This window comes from Anopheles bellator, chromosome 1 (genome assembly GCF_943735745.2).
Source record: "Anopheles bellator chromosome 1, idAnoBellAS_SP24_06.2, whole genome shotgun sequence".
NCBI lineage: Eukaryota > Metazoa > Arthropoda > Insecta > Diptera > Culicidae > Anopheles > Anopheles bellator.
In genome coordinates, this window is record NC_071285.1 from 25,998,785 (window position 1) to 26,011,985 (window position 13,201).

Consider the following 13,201-nt stretch of genomic DNA (forward strand, 5'->3'; position numbering starts at 1 on the left):
ATTCTACGTATGTTGTTATTTTGTCTTTTCAGAAAACGTAAACTTTAAAACAGCACAGACCGCCGAGCAGATAGAGAGTGAGGGCGCGGCTCGATTTCTGGACAGACAAAACAATCAAAAAGAAAACTAGAACCCGAGCGGCAATCGGGCGGTGGAGGAAGGAAGGAAGAAAATAGAGATTATTTCCTTTTCCATTGCTTCCTAATCATGACGACTGATATTTCCGTTGTCCGGTGGGACCCGAGCCAGGGTCCCGGCAACGAGTTTATCGAAGATTTGGAATACGACGGAGGAAACTCCAGTTCACGTTTATTCGAACGATCACGCATCAAGGCTCTCGCAGGTGAGCGCAAAAGCAACTTGGTGATTTCCGTGATGGCAACTAATGCTTATGATATTGTTTTACAGAGGAGCGTGAAAGTGTTCAGAAAAAGACATTCACAAAATGGGTCAACTCGCACCTCGTTCGGGTGAACAGCCCGATCAAAGACCTGTACGTCGATATGCGCGACGGTAAAAACCTGATCAAACTGCTCGAAGTGCTATCGGGCGAGCGTCTACCGCGACCGACCAAGGGCAAGATGCGCATCCACTGCCTCGAGAACGTGGACAAGGCATTGCAGTTCCTGCGCGAGCAGCGCGTCCACCTGGAAAACATTGGTTCGCACGATATCGTCGATGGAAATGCCAGCCTGAATCTGGGTTTGATCTGGACCATCATCCTACGCTTCCAGGTGAGCTACTGCGAAAACTGCCGTCGCACTCGGGACGCTTCTAACCTTGGATGGGTCTTTTTTCACTTCACAGATTCAAGACATCACTATCGAGGAAACGGACAACAAAGAAACAAAGTCCGCCAAGGATGCCCTGCTGCTGTGGTGTCAGATGAAGACGGCCGGCTATCACAATGTGAACGTGCGCAACTTCACCACCTCGTGGCGCGATGGGTTGGCTTTCAATGCGATCATCCACAAGCACCGGCCCGACCTGATACAGTTCGACAAGCTGTCCAAGACGAATCCGATTCAGAACCTTAACAACGCGTTCAACGTGGCGGAAGAGAAGCTCGGTCTCACGAAGCTGCTCGACGCCGAGGACATCTTTGTCGATCATCCGGACGAGAAGTCGATCATCACGTACGTGGTGACGTACTACCACTACTTCAGCAAGCTGAAACAGGAGACGGTTCAGGGCAAGCGTATCGGCAAAGTGGTCGGCATCGCGATGGACAACGATCGGATGATCAACGAGTACGAGTCGCTGACGAGCGAACTGCTGAAGTGGATCGAGGTTACGATCGTCCAGCTAGGTGATCGTCATTTTGTCAACTCACTAGCCGGTGTGCAGCAGCAGCTGGCTCAGTTCGCGAACTATCGTACGGTCGAGAAGCCGCCAAAGTTCGTGGAGAAGGGCAACCTCGAGGTTCTGCTGTTTACGCTACAATCGAAGATGCGAGCGAATAACCAGAAACCGTACACGCCCCGCGAAGGCAAGATGATTTCCGACATCAACAAGGCGTGGGAACGGCTGGAGAAGGCCGAGCACGAGCGTGAGCTGGCACTGCGCGAAGAGCTGATCCGGCAGGAGAAGCTGGAGCAGCTGGCGGCTCGCTTCAATCGTAAGGCGACGATGCGCGAAACGTGGCTATCCGAGAACCAGCGGTTGGTGAGCACGGACAATTTTGGTTTCGATTTGGCTGCGGTGGAAGCGGCGGCCAAGAAGCACGAAGCCATCGAGACGGACATCTTCGCGTACGAGGAGCGTGTGCAAGCGGTGGTGGCGGTGTGCAACGAACTCGAGGCAGAAAAGTACCACGACATCGAGCGTATCGCGGCACGCAAGGACAATGTGCTACGGCTGTGGAACTACCTGCTCGAGTTGCTGCGCGCACGCCGCATGCGGCTCGAGTTCTCGATTCAACTGCAGCAAAACTTCCAGGAGATGATCTACATTCTCGACTCAATGGAGGAGATCAAGCAGCGTCTGCTGACGGACGACTACGGCAAGCATCTTATGGGGGTAGAGGACTTGCTGCAGAAACATTCGCTTGTCGAGGCCGACATCAACGTACTAGGCGATCGTGTCAAGCAGGTGGTGCAGAATTCACAAAAATTCCTCGTCGACGAAGAGGACAACTACAAACCGTGCGATCCATCGATCATCGTCGACCGTGTTCAGCGCCTGGAGGATGCGTACGCCGAGCTGTGCAAGCTAGCGGTGGAGCGCCGCTCGCGTCTCGAAGAGAGCCGTAAATTGTGGCAGTTCTACTGGGACATGGCAGACGAGGAGAACTGGATCAAGGAGAAGGAACAAATAGTTTCGACCGACGAGATCGGGCACGATCTGACAACGGTGAACCTGCTGCTATCGAAGCACAAGGCCCTCGAGTCGGAGATTCAATCGCACGATCCGCAACTACAGGCGGTGAGTGAGGTGGGTGATGAGCTGGTGCGCCGAGGACACTTCGGTGCCGATCGCATCGACGAGCGATTGAAGGAGATCCTCTCAATGTGGAACCACTTGCGTGATCTTACCGAGTACCGACGCCGACGGCTCGAGAATGCCGTCGACTACTTCCAGCTCTTTGCTGATGCGGACGACATCGACAACTGGATGTTGGACGCGTTGCGTTTGGTGTCGTCGGAGGACGTCGGCCGAGACGAAGCGAACGTGCAGAGCTTGCTGAAGAAGCACAAGGACGTGGCGGATGAGTTGAAGAATTACGCCGAAACGATCGAGCAGCTGCGCGCACAGGCGGACCGACTGACGCTGAACGAACCGGAGCAGAGCAAGGTGCAGGAGCGGCTAGAGGCAATCGAAGCTCGCTACCGGGAGTTGATGGAGCTGGCGAAGCTGCGCAAACAACGTCTACTCGATGCCCTCAGTCTGTACAAGCTGATCTCCGAGAGCGATGGTGTGGAGCAGTGGATCGGCGAGAAGGAGCGTATGTTAGACACGATGGTGCCTGGCAAGGACATCGAGGATGTTGAAATCATGAAGCATCGTTACGACGGTTTCGACAAGGAAATGAACGCGAACGCATCGCGCGTAGCCGTTGTCAATCAACTCGCTCGTCAGCTGCTGCACGTGGAGCACCCGAACTCGGAGGAAATTCTAATGAAGCAGAACCACCTGAACCAGGCGTGGTCGGCGCTGCGCGAACAGGCCGAGGCCAAGCGGGACGATCTGAAGTCGGCGCACGGTGTACAAACGTTCTACATCGAGTGTCGCGAGACGATCTCGTGGATCGAGGACAAGAAGCGCATCCTCACCGAGACGGACAGCTTGCAGATGGATCTGACCGGTGTGATGACTCTGCAGCGCCGACTGAGCGGTATGGAGCGCGATTTGGCCGCCATTCAGGCGAAGCTTACAGCTCTCGAGAGCGAAGCAGACGCCATCGAGGGTGAGCACCCGGAGGAGGCCGCCCTGATCCGGGAGCGCGTGGCTCAGATTCAAATCATTTGGGAGCAGCTGACGCAGATGCTGAAGGAGCGCGATTCGAAGTTGGAAGAGGCCGGCGATCTGCATCGCTTCCTGCGCGATCTCGATCACTTCCAGGCGTGGCTAACGAAAACACAAACCGATGTGGCATCCGAAGATACGCCAACCTCGCTGCCCGAAGCGGAGAAGCTACTCAATCAGCACCAGAGCATCCGCGAAGAGATTGACAACTACACCGAGGACTACAAGAAGATGATGGAGTACGGCGAAGGTTTGACGTCGGAACCGAGTCAAACGGAAGACCCACAGTACATGTTCTTGCGCGAGCGATTGCGTGCGTTGAAGGACGGATGGGAAGAGTTGCACCAGATGTGGGAAAATCGACAGGTGCTGCTGTCGCAGGGCTTGGACCAACAGCTGTTCAATCGGGACGCTCGGCAGGCGGAGGTTCTACTCAGCCAGCAGGAACACGTTCTCAGCAAGGACGACACGCCGGTTAACCTCGAGCAGGCTGAGAATCAACTGAAGCGTCATGAAGCATTCCTAACGACGATGGAAGCCAATGACGAGAAGTTCAACACGATCGTGCAGGTGGCGGACCAGATGACGAGCAAGGAGCACTTCGACGCGGATAAGATTGGCAAGCGAGCGGAGAGCATTGCCCATCGGCGCGATGACAATCGCAACCGAGCGCTCGAGCTACACGAGAAGCTGAAGAATCAGGTAAAGCTGCACGAGTTCCTGCAGGACATCGAAGAGCTGACCGAGTGGGTGCAGGAAAAGTACATCACCGCGCAGGACGACACGTACCGCAGTGCGAAAACTGTGCACTCCAAGTGGACACGCCACCAGGCGTTCGAGGCTGAGATTGCGGCTAACAAGGAGCGACTGCACGAGGCGAAAAAGGCCGCCCAGGAGCTGATGGTGGAGAAGCCCGAGTTCAAGGAGATCATCGAACCGAAGCTGAGCGACCTGTCGAAGCACTTCGATGAGCTGGAAACGAGCACGAAAGAGAAGGGTGCGCTACTGTTCGATGCTAAGCGCGAGGTGATCGTGCAGCAGAGTGTCGACGACATTGACTCGTGGATGGATGACCTTGAGAAGCAGATTATCAACACCGACACCGGCAGCGATCTGACGTCCGTCAACATCCTAATGCAGAGGCAGCAAATCATCCAAACGCAGATGGCAGTGAAGGCCCGCCAGGTCGAAGAGCTTGATAAGCAGACCGAGGTCCTGACCAAGACTGCACCGCAGGATGTGGTCGAACCGATTGTCGAGAAGAAGACCGCAGTCAACGCGCGTTTCGAGAAGATCAAGGCCCCGCTGCTCGAACGCCAACGCCAGCTAGAGAAGAAGAAGGAAGCGTTCCAGTTCCGGCGCGACGTGGAAGACGAGAAACTATGGATCGACGAGAAGCTTCCGTTGGCCGCGTCGACCGAGTATGGCAGCTCGCTGTTTAATGTGCACGTGCTAAAAAAGAAGCACCAGTCGCTCAACACCGAGATCGATAATCACGAGCCACGCATCATGACGATCTGCAACAATGGACAGAAGCTGATCGATGAGGGCCACGAAGATGCTGGACCGTACGCGGCACTGATCAGCGAGCTCACGCAGAAGTGGCAAGAGTTGCGCGATGCCGTCGAAGCACGCCACCGTCAACTCGATCAGTCCGAGAAGGTGCAGCAGTACTTCTTCGATGCGGCCGAAGCGGAATCGTGGATGAGTGAGCAAGAATTGTACATGATGGTGGAGGATCGCGGCAAGGACGAAACGTCGGCCCAAAATTTGATGAAGAAACACGAAAGCCTTGAGCAGTCGGTGGAGGATTACGCGGACACGATTCGTCTGCTGGGTGAGACAGCACGGCAGCTGACGGGCGAGCAGCATGCCTACAGCGATCAGGTGTCGGTGAAGCAATCACAGCTCGATAAACTGTATGCCGGCTTGAAGGATCTGGCCGGCGAACGACGTGCACGGCTCGATGAGGCTCTGCAGCTGTTTATGCTGAGCCGTGAAGTTGATGATCTGGAGCAGTGGATTACGGAGCGGGAAGTGGTTGCAGGATCGCACGAGCTCGGCCAAGATTACGACCACATTACGCTACTGTGGGAACGGTTCAACGAGTTTGCCCAGGATACGGCCACGGTCGGCAGCGAGCGTGTGGCCAAGGCGAACGGTATTGCGGACGAGCTGATCCACGCAGGCCATTCGGACTCGGCGACTATTGCCGAGTGGAAGGACGGCTTGAACGAGGCGTGGCAGGATCTGCTGGAGTTGATTGAAACGCGCAAAGCCATGCTGGCGGCGTCACGCGAACTGCACAAATTCTTCCATGACTGCAAGGACGTTCTGGGACGCATCAATGAGAAGCAGCACGGTGTGTCGGAGGAGCTGGGACGAGATGCCGGCGTCGTGTCGGCGTTGCAGCGCAAACACCAGAACTTTATCCAAGACCTGATGACACTACACGCACAGGTCCAGCAGATCCAGGAGGAATCGCTCAAGCTCCAGGCGGCATACGCTGGCGAGAAGGCCAGGGAGATAACCAACCGCGAGCACGAGGTGCTCAACGCTTGGGCCCACCTGCAGGGTATGTGCGAGGAACGCCGCGGAAAGCTGGCCGACACGGGCGATCTGTTCAAATTCTTCAACATGGTCCGCACGCTAATGCTGTGGATGGAGGACGTGGTGCGTCAGATGAACACATCGGAGAAGCCGCGCGACGTCAGCGGTGTCGAGCTACTGATGAACAACCACCAGAGCCTCAAGGCCGAGATCGACACGCGCGAGGATAACTTCAGTGCGTGCCTGGCCCTTGGCAAGGAACTTTTGTCGCGCAACCACTATGCTTCGGCTGACATTAAGGACCGGCTTCTGCAGCTGACCAACAGCCGAAATGCGCTCCTCCATCGGTGGGAGGAACGCTGGGAGAACTTGCAACTGAGTAAGTACCGTTTTCGGTGCAGAATGCGGACCACAAACAGATGTTTTGTTGTTTGTATTAGCGATCATCAATTTTTACCAATCTTAACTTCTTTTTCTTCGTTTTACAGTATTGGAGGTGTATCAATTCGCCCGTGATGCGGCCGTCGCCGAAGCATGGCTCATTGCACAGGAACCGTATCTGATGTCGACCGAGCTCGGCCACACGATTGACGAGGTGGAAAATCTAATCAAGAAGCACGAAGCCTTCGAAAAGTCGGCCGCAGCCCAAGAAGAACGCTTCAGCGCTTTGGAGCGATTAACAACGGTACGTTCGGCTTGTATGCTTCGTTTGCAGGCAAACAATAATTACAACAAACATTATCTTCATTTTTTACCATTTCGCACAGTTTGAGCTCAAGGAAATGAAGCGTCGCTCGGAGGCAGCGGAAGAAGCTGAACGACAACGTTTGCTAGCGGAGGCTGAGGCACGGGCCGCTGCTGAAGCAGAGGCGGAAGCGGCTCGGCAGGCAGAGGCAGCTGCTGCTGCGCGCGATATGGCTGATGCTCCCGGATCACCACATTCCACCAAGGAGCAAGAGTCAGGTGAGTTTGTCGCAGTCCCTAAGAACGATTCCGTTCCTGTCTTTGCTATAGTTTCCCGGACCGTAGAGTCTATTTGCCCCACTATTTCTCCCCTAAACTGCTCTCTCTGTATCTTGTATTCGCTAAGCGATTTCCTTCTACTAAACTCGATTTTTTCCGATCAGTACCTATCCGTTAAAAAGCTAACCACTCTCTATTGTAACTCTATTATACCTTCACGACTATATATATTCGTTTCTTACACGCTGCCCGCGCGATTCACTCTGCTAATACAATGATAATGCGAAATAATAATAAAACCCATCCTATTGGCATACGAATTGGGAAAATCAATGTGTGGTCACCATCACAACGCTACAACGAATTCGAATTATCGCAAACAATCAAACAAAACAAAATGAAAACATAACCTCGACACCTTGTAGTCACTATGCGTGCAACTTCACCTGTAGAAAAAGAAAGACCTCTCTCCCAGACAGGTACTTAAACCTTAACACTACGACTTTTTTACATTTCGTTATTATATTGTCAGTAGCTATCTTCGTTCTGATACGCTTTTATTGTTAAATTTCTCACAAAAATCCGCTTCTCGCTATGCATGCTAACTTTATTATTGTCTTACTCTGATTTTACGGCTAAATTGGTACTTGGCTTAGAGTGAGAGTCACCACTACTTTGGTGCTTCATGTTCCAAATGTTTGTTTGATCTTCCCATACTGATCTCGAATCGGATCTAGTGCTTAAGTTAGGCCTCTTTCCTGTTGCTTCGTAGGTATTATAGCTAATTGTTTGCATACGCGCCATTCGAGGTTGGCGCTTGAAAACCGCTTAAGCCTATTGTGCTTTAAATTTCGCGGCCGACAACTAACAATTTTATTTTTATTATTTTGTCTCTCGGTGCTTCGGCTGGGTTCTTTGCATGTTTATGTGTGTTGTACAATATCTAATAGTGCATGTCAAGAGACAAAGATTACCCTTCGGTGCGTTTCGAAGTGTTTCACTAGAACAAAGCACCTCCGCGCCGAGGAGCTTGATCGGAAGAACCGGAACATTTCCGAAACGTTCCTCCTGTAAGTATTCATCCGTGTGTCTTCCTTTGGTGATGGAGATAGGGCTTCGATCTGGCGGTTCCTCTCTATGGGATCGCTTGTTACCTTCTTACTATCGTGATTTTCCCAACTATTCCTTTGATATCTCATTTTCCCGATTTTCATATACTTTTTTCATATCTTCAATGTGTTTCGTTATTTTTTATTTATTTTTATCATCACCACTTCCACACCACCACCACGTACACCTTCAATACTCCTCCAAAATAATCCTGACCCCGCTCATCAATTGCTGCATGCCAAAAATTGTTTGATCACTCAACCACCACAACAAACTACCAAAACCACCGAACGCGCGCGCCATTATTGCATGGGAAAACACCTGAAGTTGGTGGCGAAACCGTAATCTCTCGGCGGCACTCCGGAGTACCGAAAGAGCGGTCCAGCAGTTCGGCCAGTGCATCGGCCGGCGTTAAGGTCAGTCGACGGTCACGCTCCAAGAGCCCGTTCCGAAGCTTCCGGTGGAAGCGCACCAGCTCGAAAGCGGATGGAGCATCAGATGATGAAGGTATTGGCTTCGCTAATGGTGGATGTTGCGAACTTAGTTGTTTATTTCCCACAAAATTGGGCGTTCCCTCAATTCACATCCATTACACATCCTCACTGCCCCGTGCCATCCGAGTATTGTCGTTTTCGCACAACGTCATAGAATTAGTTTATTTGGTCATTTTCCTCCTTACTTACCTTGTTTTCCCCTTGATCATTGACGTGGAACAACTTGCTCGATTACAGTAGGTATATTTTTGATATTGTTACTTTCTCTTGCCTCATTGTTGCATGATCATTATTGTTGCCTGTAGCTAGAATAAGGTGTTTTTGCTGTTCTTGAGGAAAAGAATTTCAAGCTTTTACAAGCACCTGTGAACGACGGATAGATGTTGCTGTGCATGCCAAATTGTGTTTATTATTTTGTCACTTAGATGTAGTCAGTAATCATGGTTGCTAAAAGCAGTACAACAAGAAAGCAGCAGAAAGGAGTCTTTCAATTTGTTTGGCTTTTATGAAATCAGCTTTCGACAATGTTGCCCTTGTAAATGTATTTGTGAAAAGAGAAGGATTGTTGTTGGTATCATGAGAATTTGACACTGTTTTGTTTTAATTCGATATTATTCGCAAGTGTTACCATTTTCATTCAAATTATGATGGCGACAGTGATAGAACAAATGCCAAAACTATAGATCTAATTATTCGAACCGTCGAGAAGATGCTTACCGTTTGTCCTCGGTTCCTACTACTAACTACTAACATGCGGTACCCGGTTTTCCCGGTGACCTGCTCTGTGTCATTTTCATTATTCTTCTGGAAAATTACTCATGCATCAGATCGTCCTAGTCCAGGTGGAGCAGACGAGGGCGCACAGGAAGGCATTCTTACGCGAAAACACGAATGGGAGTCTACCACCAAGAAAGCTTCGAACCGTTCCTGGGATAAGGTGAGTGGTTCTGCCAAGTTCAACGCAGACATTTCTGGTTCGTGAGACATTCTGCTTATTTGTTGTTGCTATTTTTCCTGGTGTAGTTGTACTGCGTTGCCCGTAGCGGCAGGTTAACATTCTTCAAGGATCAAAGATCATCGAAATCAGTACCGGAACAGACGTTCCGCGGCGAGCCACCGTTGGACCTGAAGGGAGCTCAGATTGAGATCGCTACCGACTACACCAAAAAGAAGCATGTGTTCCGAATCAAGTAAGTAGAATCGAGTTCACTAAATGTCGCTTACTTGCAAGAACATGGTTTTTCAAATCTTCTCTCGTATTTTTTGCAGGCTATCGAACGGAGGCGAATTCCTGCTACAGTGTCACGATGACGCCGAAATGAATCAATGGGTAACGGCTTTGAAAGCACAATGCGAGCTTGACGCTAGTGGCGAAGGCCGCTCGCTGACGCTACCCGCTTCCTCTCAGAAGGATGAACAGAAGAGACGGTCATTCTTTACACTGAAGAAAAAGTAAATCGGAATTTTTCCATTCTTCATCCATACATCCATTCATAAGCATAATATCCCCGTCCTTCCCTAGTAGCATTCTTCCCGAGCCAAACTAGCAATTCTCTTTACTTCGTATGATATTGTGTTTGTGCGGTGATCCCGAAAAAGTGGTCCTTCTAAACCAAAAGTTGCAGCAATTTTTGTTGAAGTTAACGTAACATATGGACACCTTCAGTCTGGTAACCTATTTTGTCTGAGTTTCGAGTTAGTTAGTGTCAGTGGCCGAGCCGACAGGAGAACTTCGAACACTCGAACCAAACAGACACTGTACCAACACGCTTCATATAAAGAAACCCCGAACCCTCCTTGGATGATTTCCAGCATTGTTTGGCTTTTCCAGTTTCCTCGGATACGGATGTTAGTTTTATTTTTCTTTGAAACAACGGTTTGATATAATTTTGGTTCCTTTTGCTTTTCACGAAATGTTAATATGATGCATTTTTAACTAATTTGTGTTTTGTTTATTTTCACCAGTTTATATTTTTTTTCTAATTCATCACTTAGCTGAAGATTGTGCTTTTTTATTGCAAATTATGACATGCGTACGTTTCTTTTTAATCTTTTAACTAGTTAATGTTCGTTTCATCTTATCAATCAGCACCAGGACAACACTAATAAGAAACTAGCTCGACACTACATTAGAAGCGCAAGTTAACTGATAATTTTAGGGCAATCTTTCTATTGCATCTTTTGTTTCATGTAAAATATGCATGCTACCGCTTTGGCGAAACAGAATATTATTTTTCACTGAGTCGTTCTTAAATTTGTCTATTCCAAGTCCGCCATCAGGGGTTTTCAGTAATGGTACTGTTGCGCCTTTACATTCTTCAAAGTATAGAAATATTAAATCTTAGTTAATCGTAAGATTCAGATACATGCATGCGTATGTTACAGAAATTGATAATCTACCCAAAAGGAATCGCGCTTACGTTAATTTTCGTGCGCTTTGTTTAGTTTTGTATCTAATTCCTTAATACCCTCATGAAGCACCGCACATCTAACATATTTCAGAAATTTAATTCGAAAAACTAGCAATTGGCTCATAAAGGATAGCGTTGTGCAGCGTTGTTGCTGTACAGCAAAAATGTGGGGCGCTTTTTTCTCGTTACACAACCAAGAAACGTGTAGTAAAACTAGAAAGAAGCGCTGCACTTGTGCTTTTAGCTTTGCAATGGGGCTTTGGTCAGCGGCAACGTCGGCGATGAATGGTGACATCAACAGCAGTCTCTAGTATTCATCGCCGGCGTTTCTATTTATAATTTGGTGTTTACTCATCAAAGATCTATCGACGTCGATCTTATTTTTTCTTCTTTTCTTTTTCATTGTGTTCTTGTCCCTTTCTCCACAGTTAAAAACATTACGAAAACATACATGAATTGGTTAAACAAAACAGCAAACAGCAAAGCACCACAACAACATCAAAATCAACATTTACCACTCCCGTTACGAAATAACAAACAAAAACGAGCCACAAGGTCACGCAACTTTACCTAGCCGTGCGCTCACAAAAGAAAACAAAAAATGCCAGTGCGCCTGCCAACAACACCGCCTACAACAACACCATAATTCCTCCCGCAAATTGGACGTTCCAGTTTCGTTTGGTTTCGTATGATTTCTGACTTGCGAAAGGAGAAACCAATTCCTTCGTTCACTCAAACTTCTTCCATACTCCAAACTCGTGTGAAAACACGGAAGAAAGTCGTAGAACCGAACAGGCAGGAAGCGAGATAGAGCCAGTGCAACGAAGCAGAAAAGTGGATCACGCAAAGTTTATGCCAGTAGCAGTACAATAAGATGAATGGAGTCTATTCTTATTCTCGATATTTTTTTACGAACGATCAGACGAAGTTGACGTATCGATTGAGTTAGTTTAAGGAATGTCTGTTTTATTTCCGTTCGAGCAAGAATATTGTTTTCTGTTTTCTTTTTGATAATATTTTTAACAAATTGACTAAATTTGCTGCCAATGCAAATGCCGCCCGCGTACTGAGTCAAGTAAGTCAATGAGGAAGTTACAAGAGCGTGAAAAGTTAGAGAAATAGAAGAAAAACAACGCAAACGCCTAAACGAGATGCTCCTTCATTCATGAGTAAACAATCCTTAAAACCGTGAGCTGTGCGCGCAGAGTAATGAAGAACATCGGCAATTTAATTACCCACAACGATGATCGGTCCGTAAATAAATAGTGTAACAGGATGCGAACGCTTCGCATGTTCCGTAACACAGAGCAACACTTGTAAACGATGTGCAACTGAATCGTATTTTCTTCTTCACAAATTAGCTGAAAAGTAATAAAATAGTAAACTAGTAAAAAAAAGTAATAGAAATAAGGTCGCGTAAACACGCGTGAGATAAAGCATACAACCAGCTCTCGTCAGAGAAAAAATAAGCAAAAAATATGCAACAGCAGGTGGTACGCAGCGCGACAGAACAAAATTAACAAAGAAAGGCATATAGAAACAGATTACAATATATACAAACGAAGCCGAAGCTGTAGCTTATGTGAAAGGTGCAACAAATTTTGTGTGTTACTGCCTCCTGGGGGCCGGCGAAAGTGTCGGCAAACAAATTTAGTGCAAATTTCCCCGATGGTCACTGATGCCTCGGTGAACTCTCGGAGAACCCTCGGTGACGAGAGAGCATAGCTGTAATAAACTATTTATTTTAAAAGGATAATTTATCACAAAACTTTGACAGTCATAAGATCAGCAACACAGCCCATATCGGGTGTGTAATACAAGTAATACAGATACAAACACGATGCGTATTACACCGATTTCGATTATATCCAAATAAATTTGTGCAAACGAAAACAACACGGTGAACGACTGGGCAAGGAAAGGCAGAGATAGAACTAAGCAGAGCGCTGCGTGTGGCTTCGATTTCGTTTCGTAATGAAAAGAAATGCTGAAGTGCTTCGGAAGGATAGTGCAAGGATTGAACGCTTGTTGATGCTAAAGGCTTTGGTGGCAGCTTGCCCATTGGGCACGAATCATCGGTCGGTCGGAAGGCTGATTCGCATGAATGTAATAATTTCAGTACTCCAGCACATGTTGCTGCTATCGGTTGAAGCCACAATGTCTCTTTGATTATGGACTTTCTTTCGTTCAGTCGAACTTTATGTTTCT

At 48.5% G+C, this 13,201-nt stretch overlaps 1 protein-coding gene across 6 annotated transcripts; it reads left to right on the plus strand.

The window, feature by feature from the left end:
• The first annotated feature begins 207 nt into the window (after positions 1-207).
• Positions 208-12,163, plus strand: LOC131205856 (spectrin beta chain). Of its 6 annotated transcripts, none has more exons than XM_058198134.1 (10): positions 208-343; positions 409-734; positions 808-6,394; positions 6,504-6,700; positions 6,783-6,978; positions 7,404-7,457; positions 9,410-9,519; positions 9,606-9,772; positions 9,852-10,034; positions 11,422-12,163. In XM_058198134.1, exons 1-10 carry the CDS (start codon positions 208-210, stop codon positions 11,423-11,425), a joined length of 6,960 nt encoding a protein of 2,319 aa, XP_058054117.1. In that variant the 3' UTR covers positions 11,426-12,163. The 6 variants fall into 6 exon arrangements, with proteins under 6 accessions (XP_058054117.1, XP_058054114.1, XP_058054116.1 ...); XM_058198131.1 differs by lacking the exon at positions 7,404-7,457 and adding an exon at positions 8,416-8,595; XM_058198133.1 differs by lacking the exon at positions 7,404-7,457 and adding an exon at positions 8,416-8,595 and having other exon boundaries at positions 9,852-9,912.
• The last annotated feature ends 1,038 nt before the right edge of the window (positions 12,164-13,201 follow it).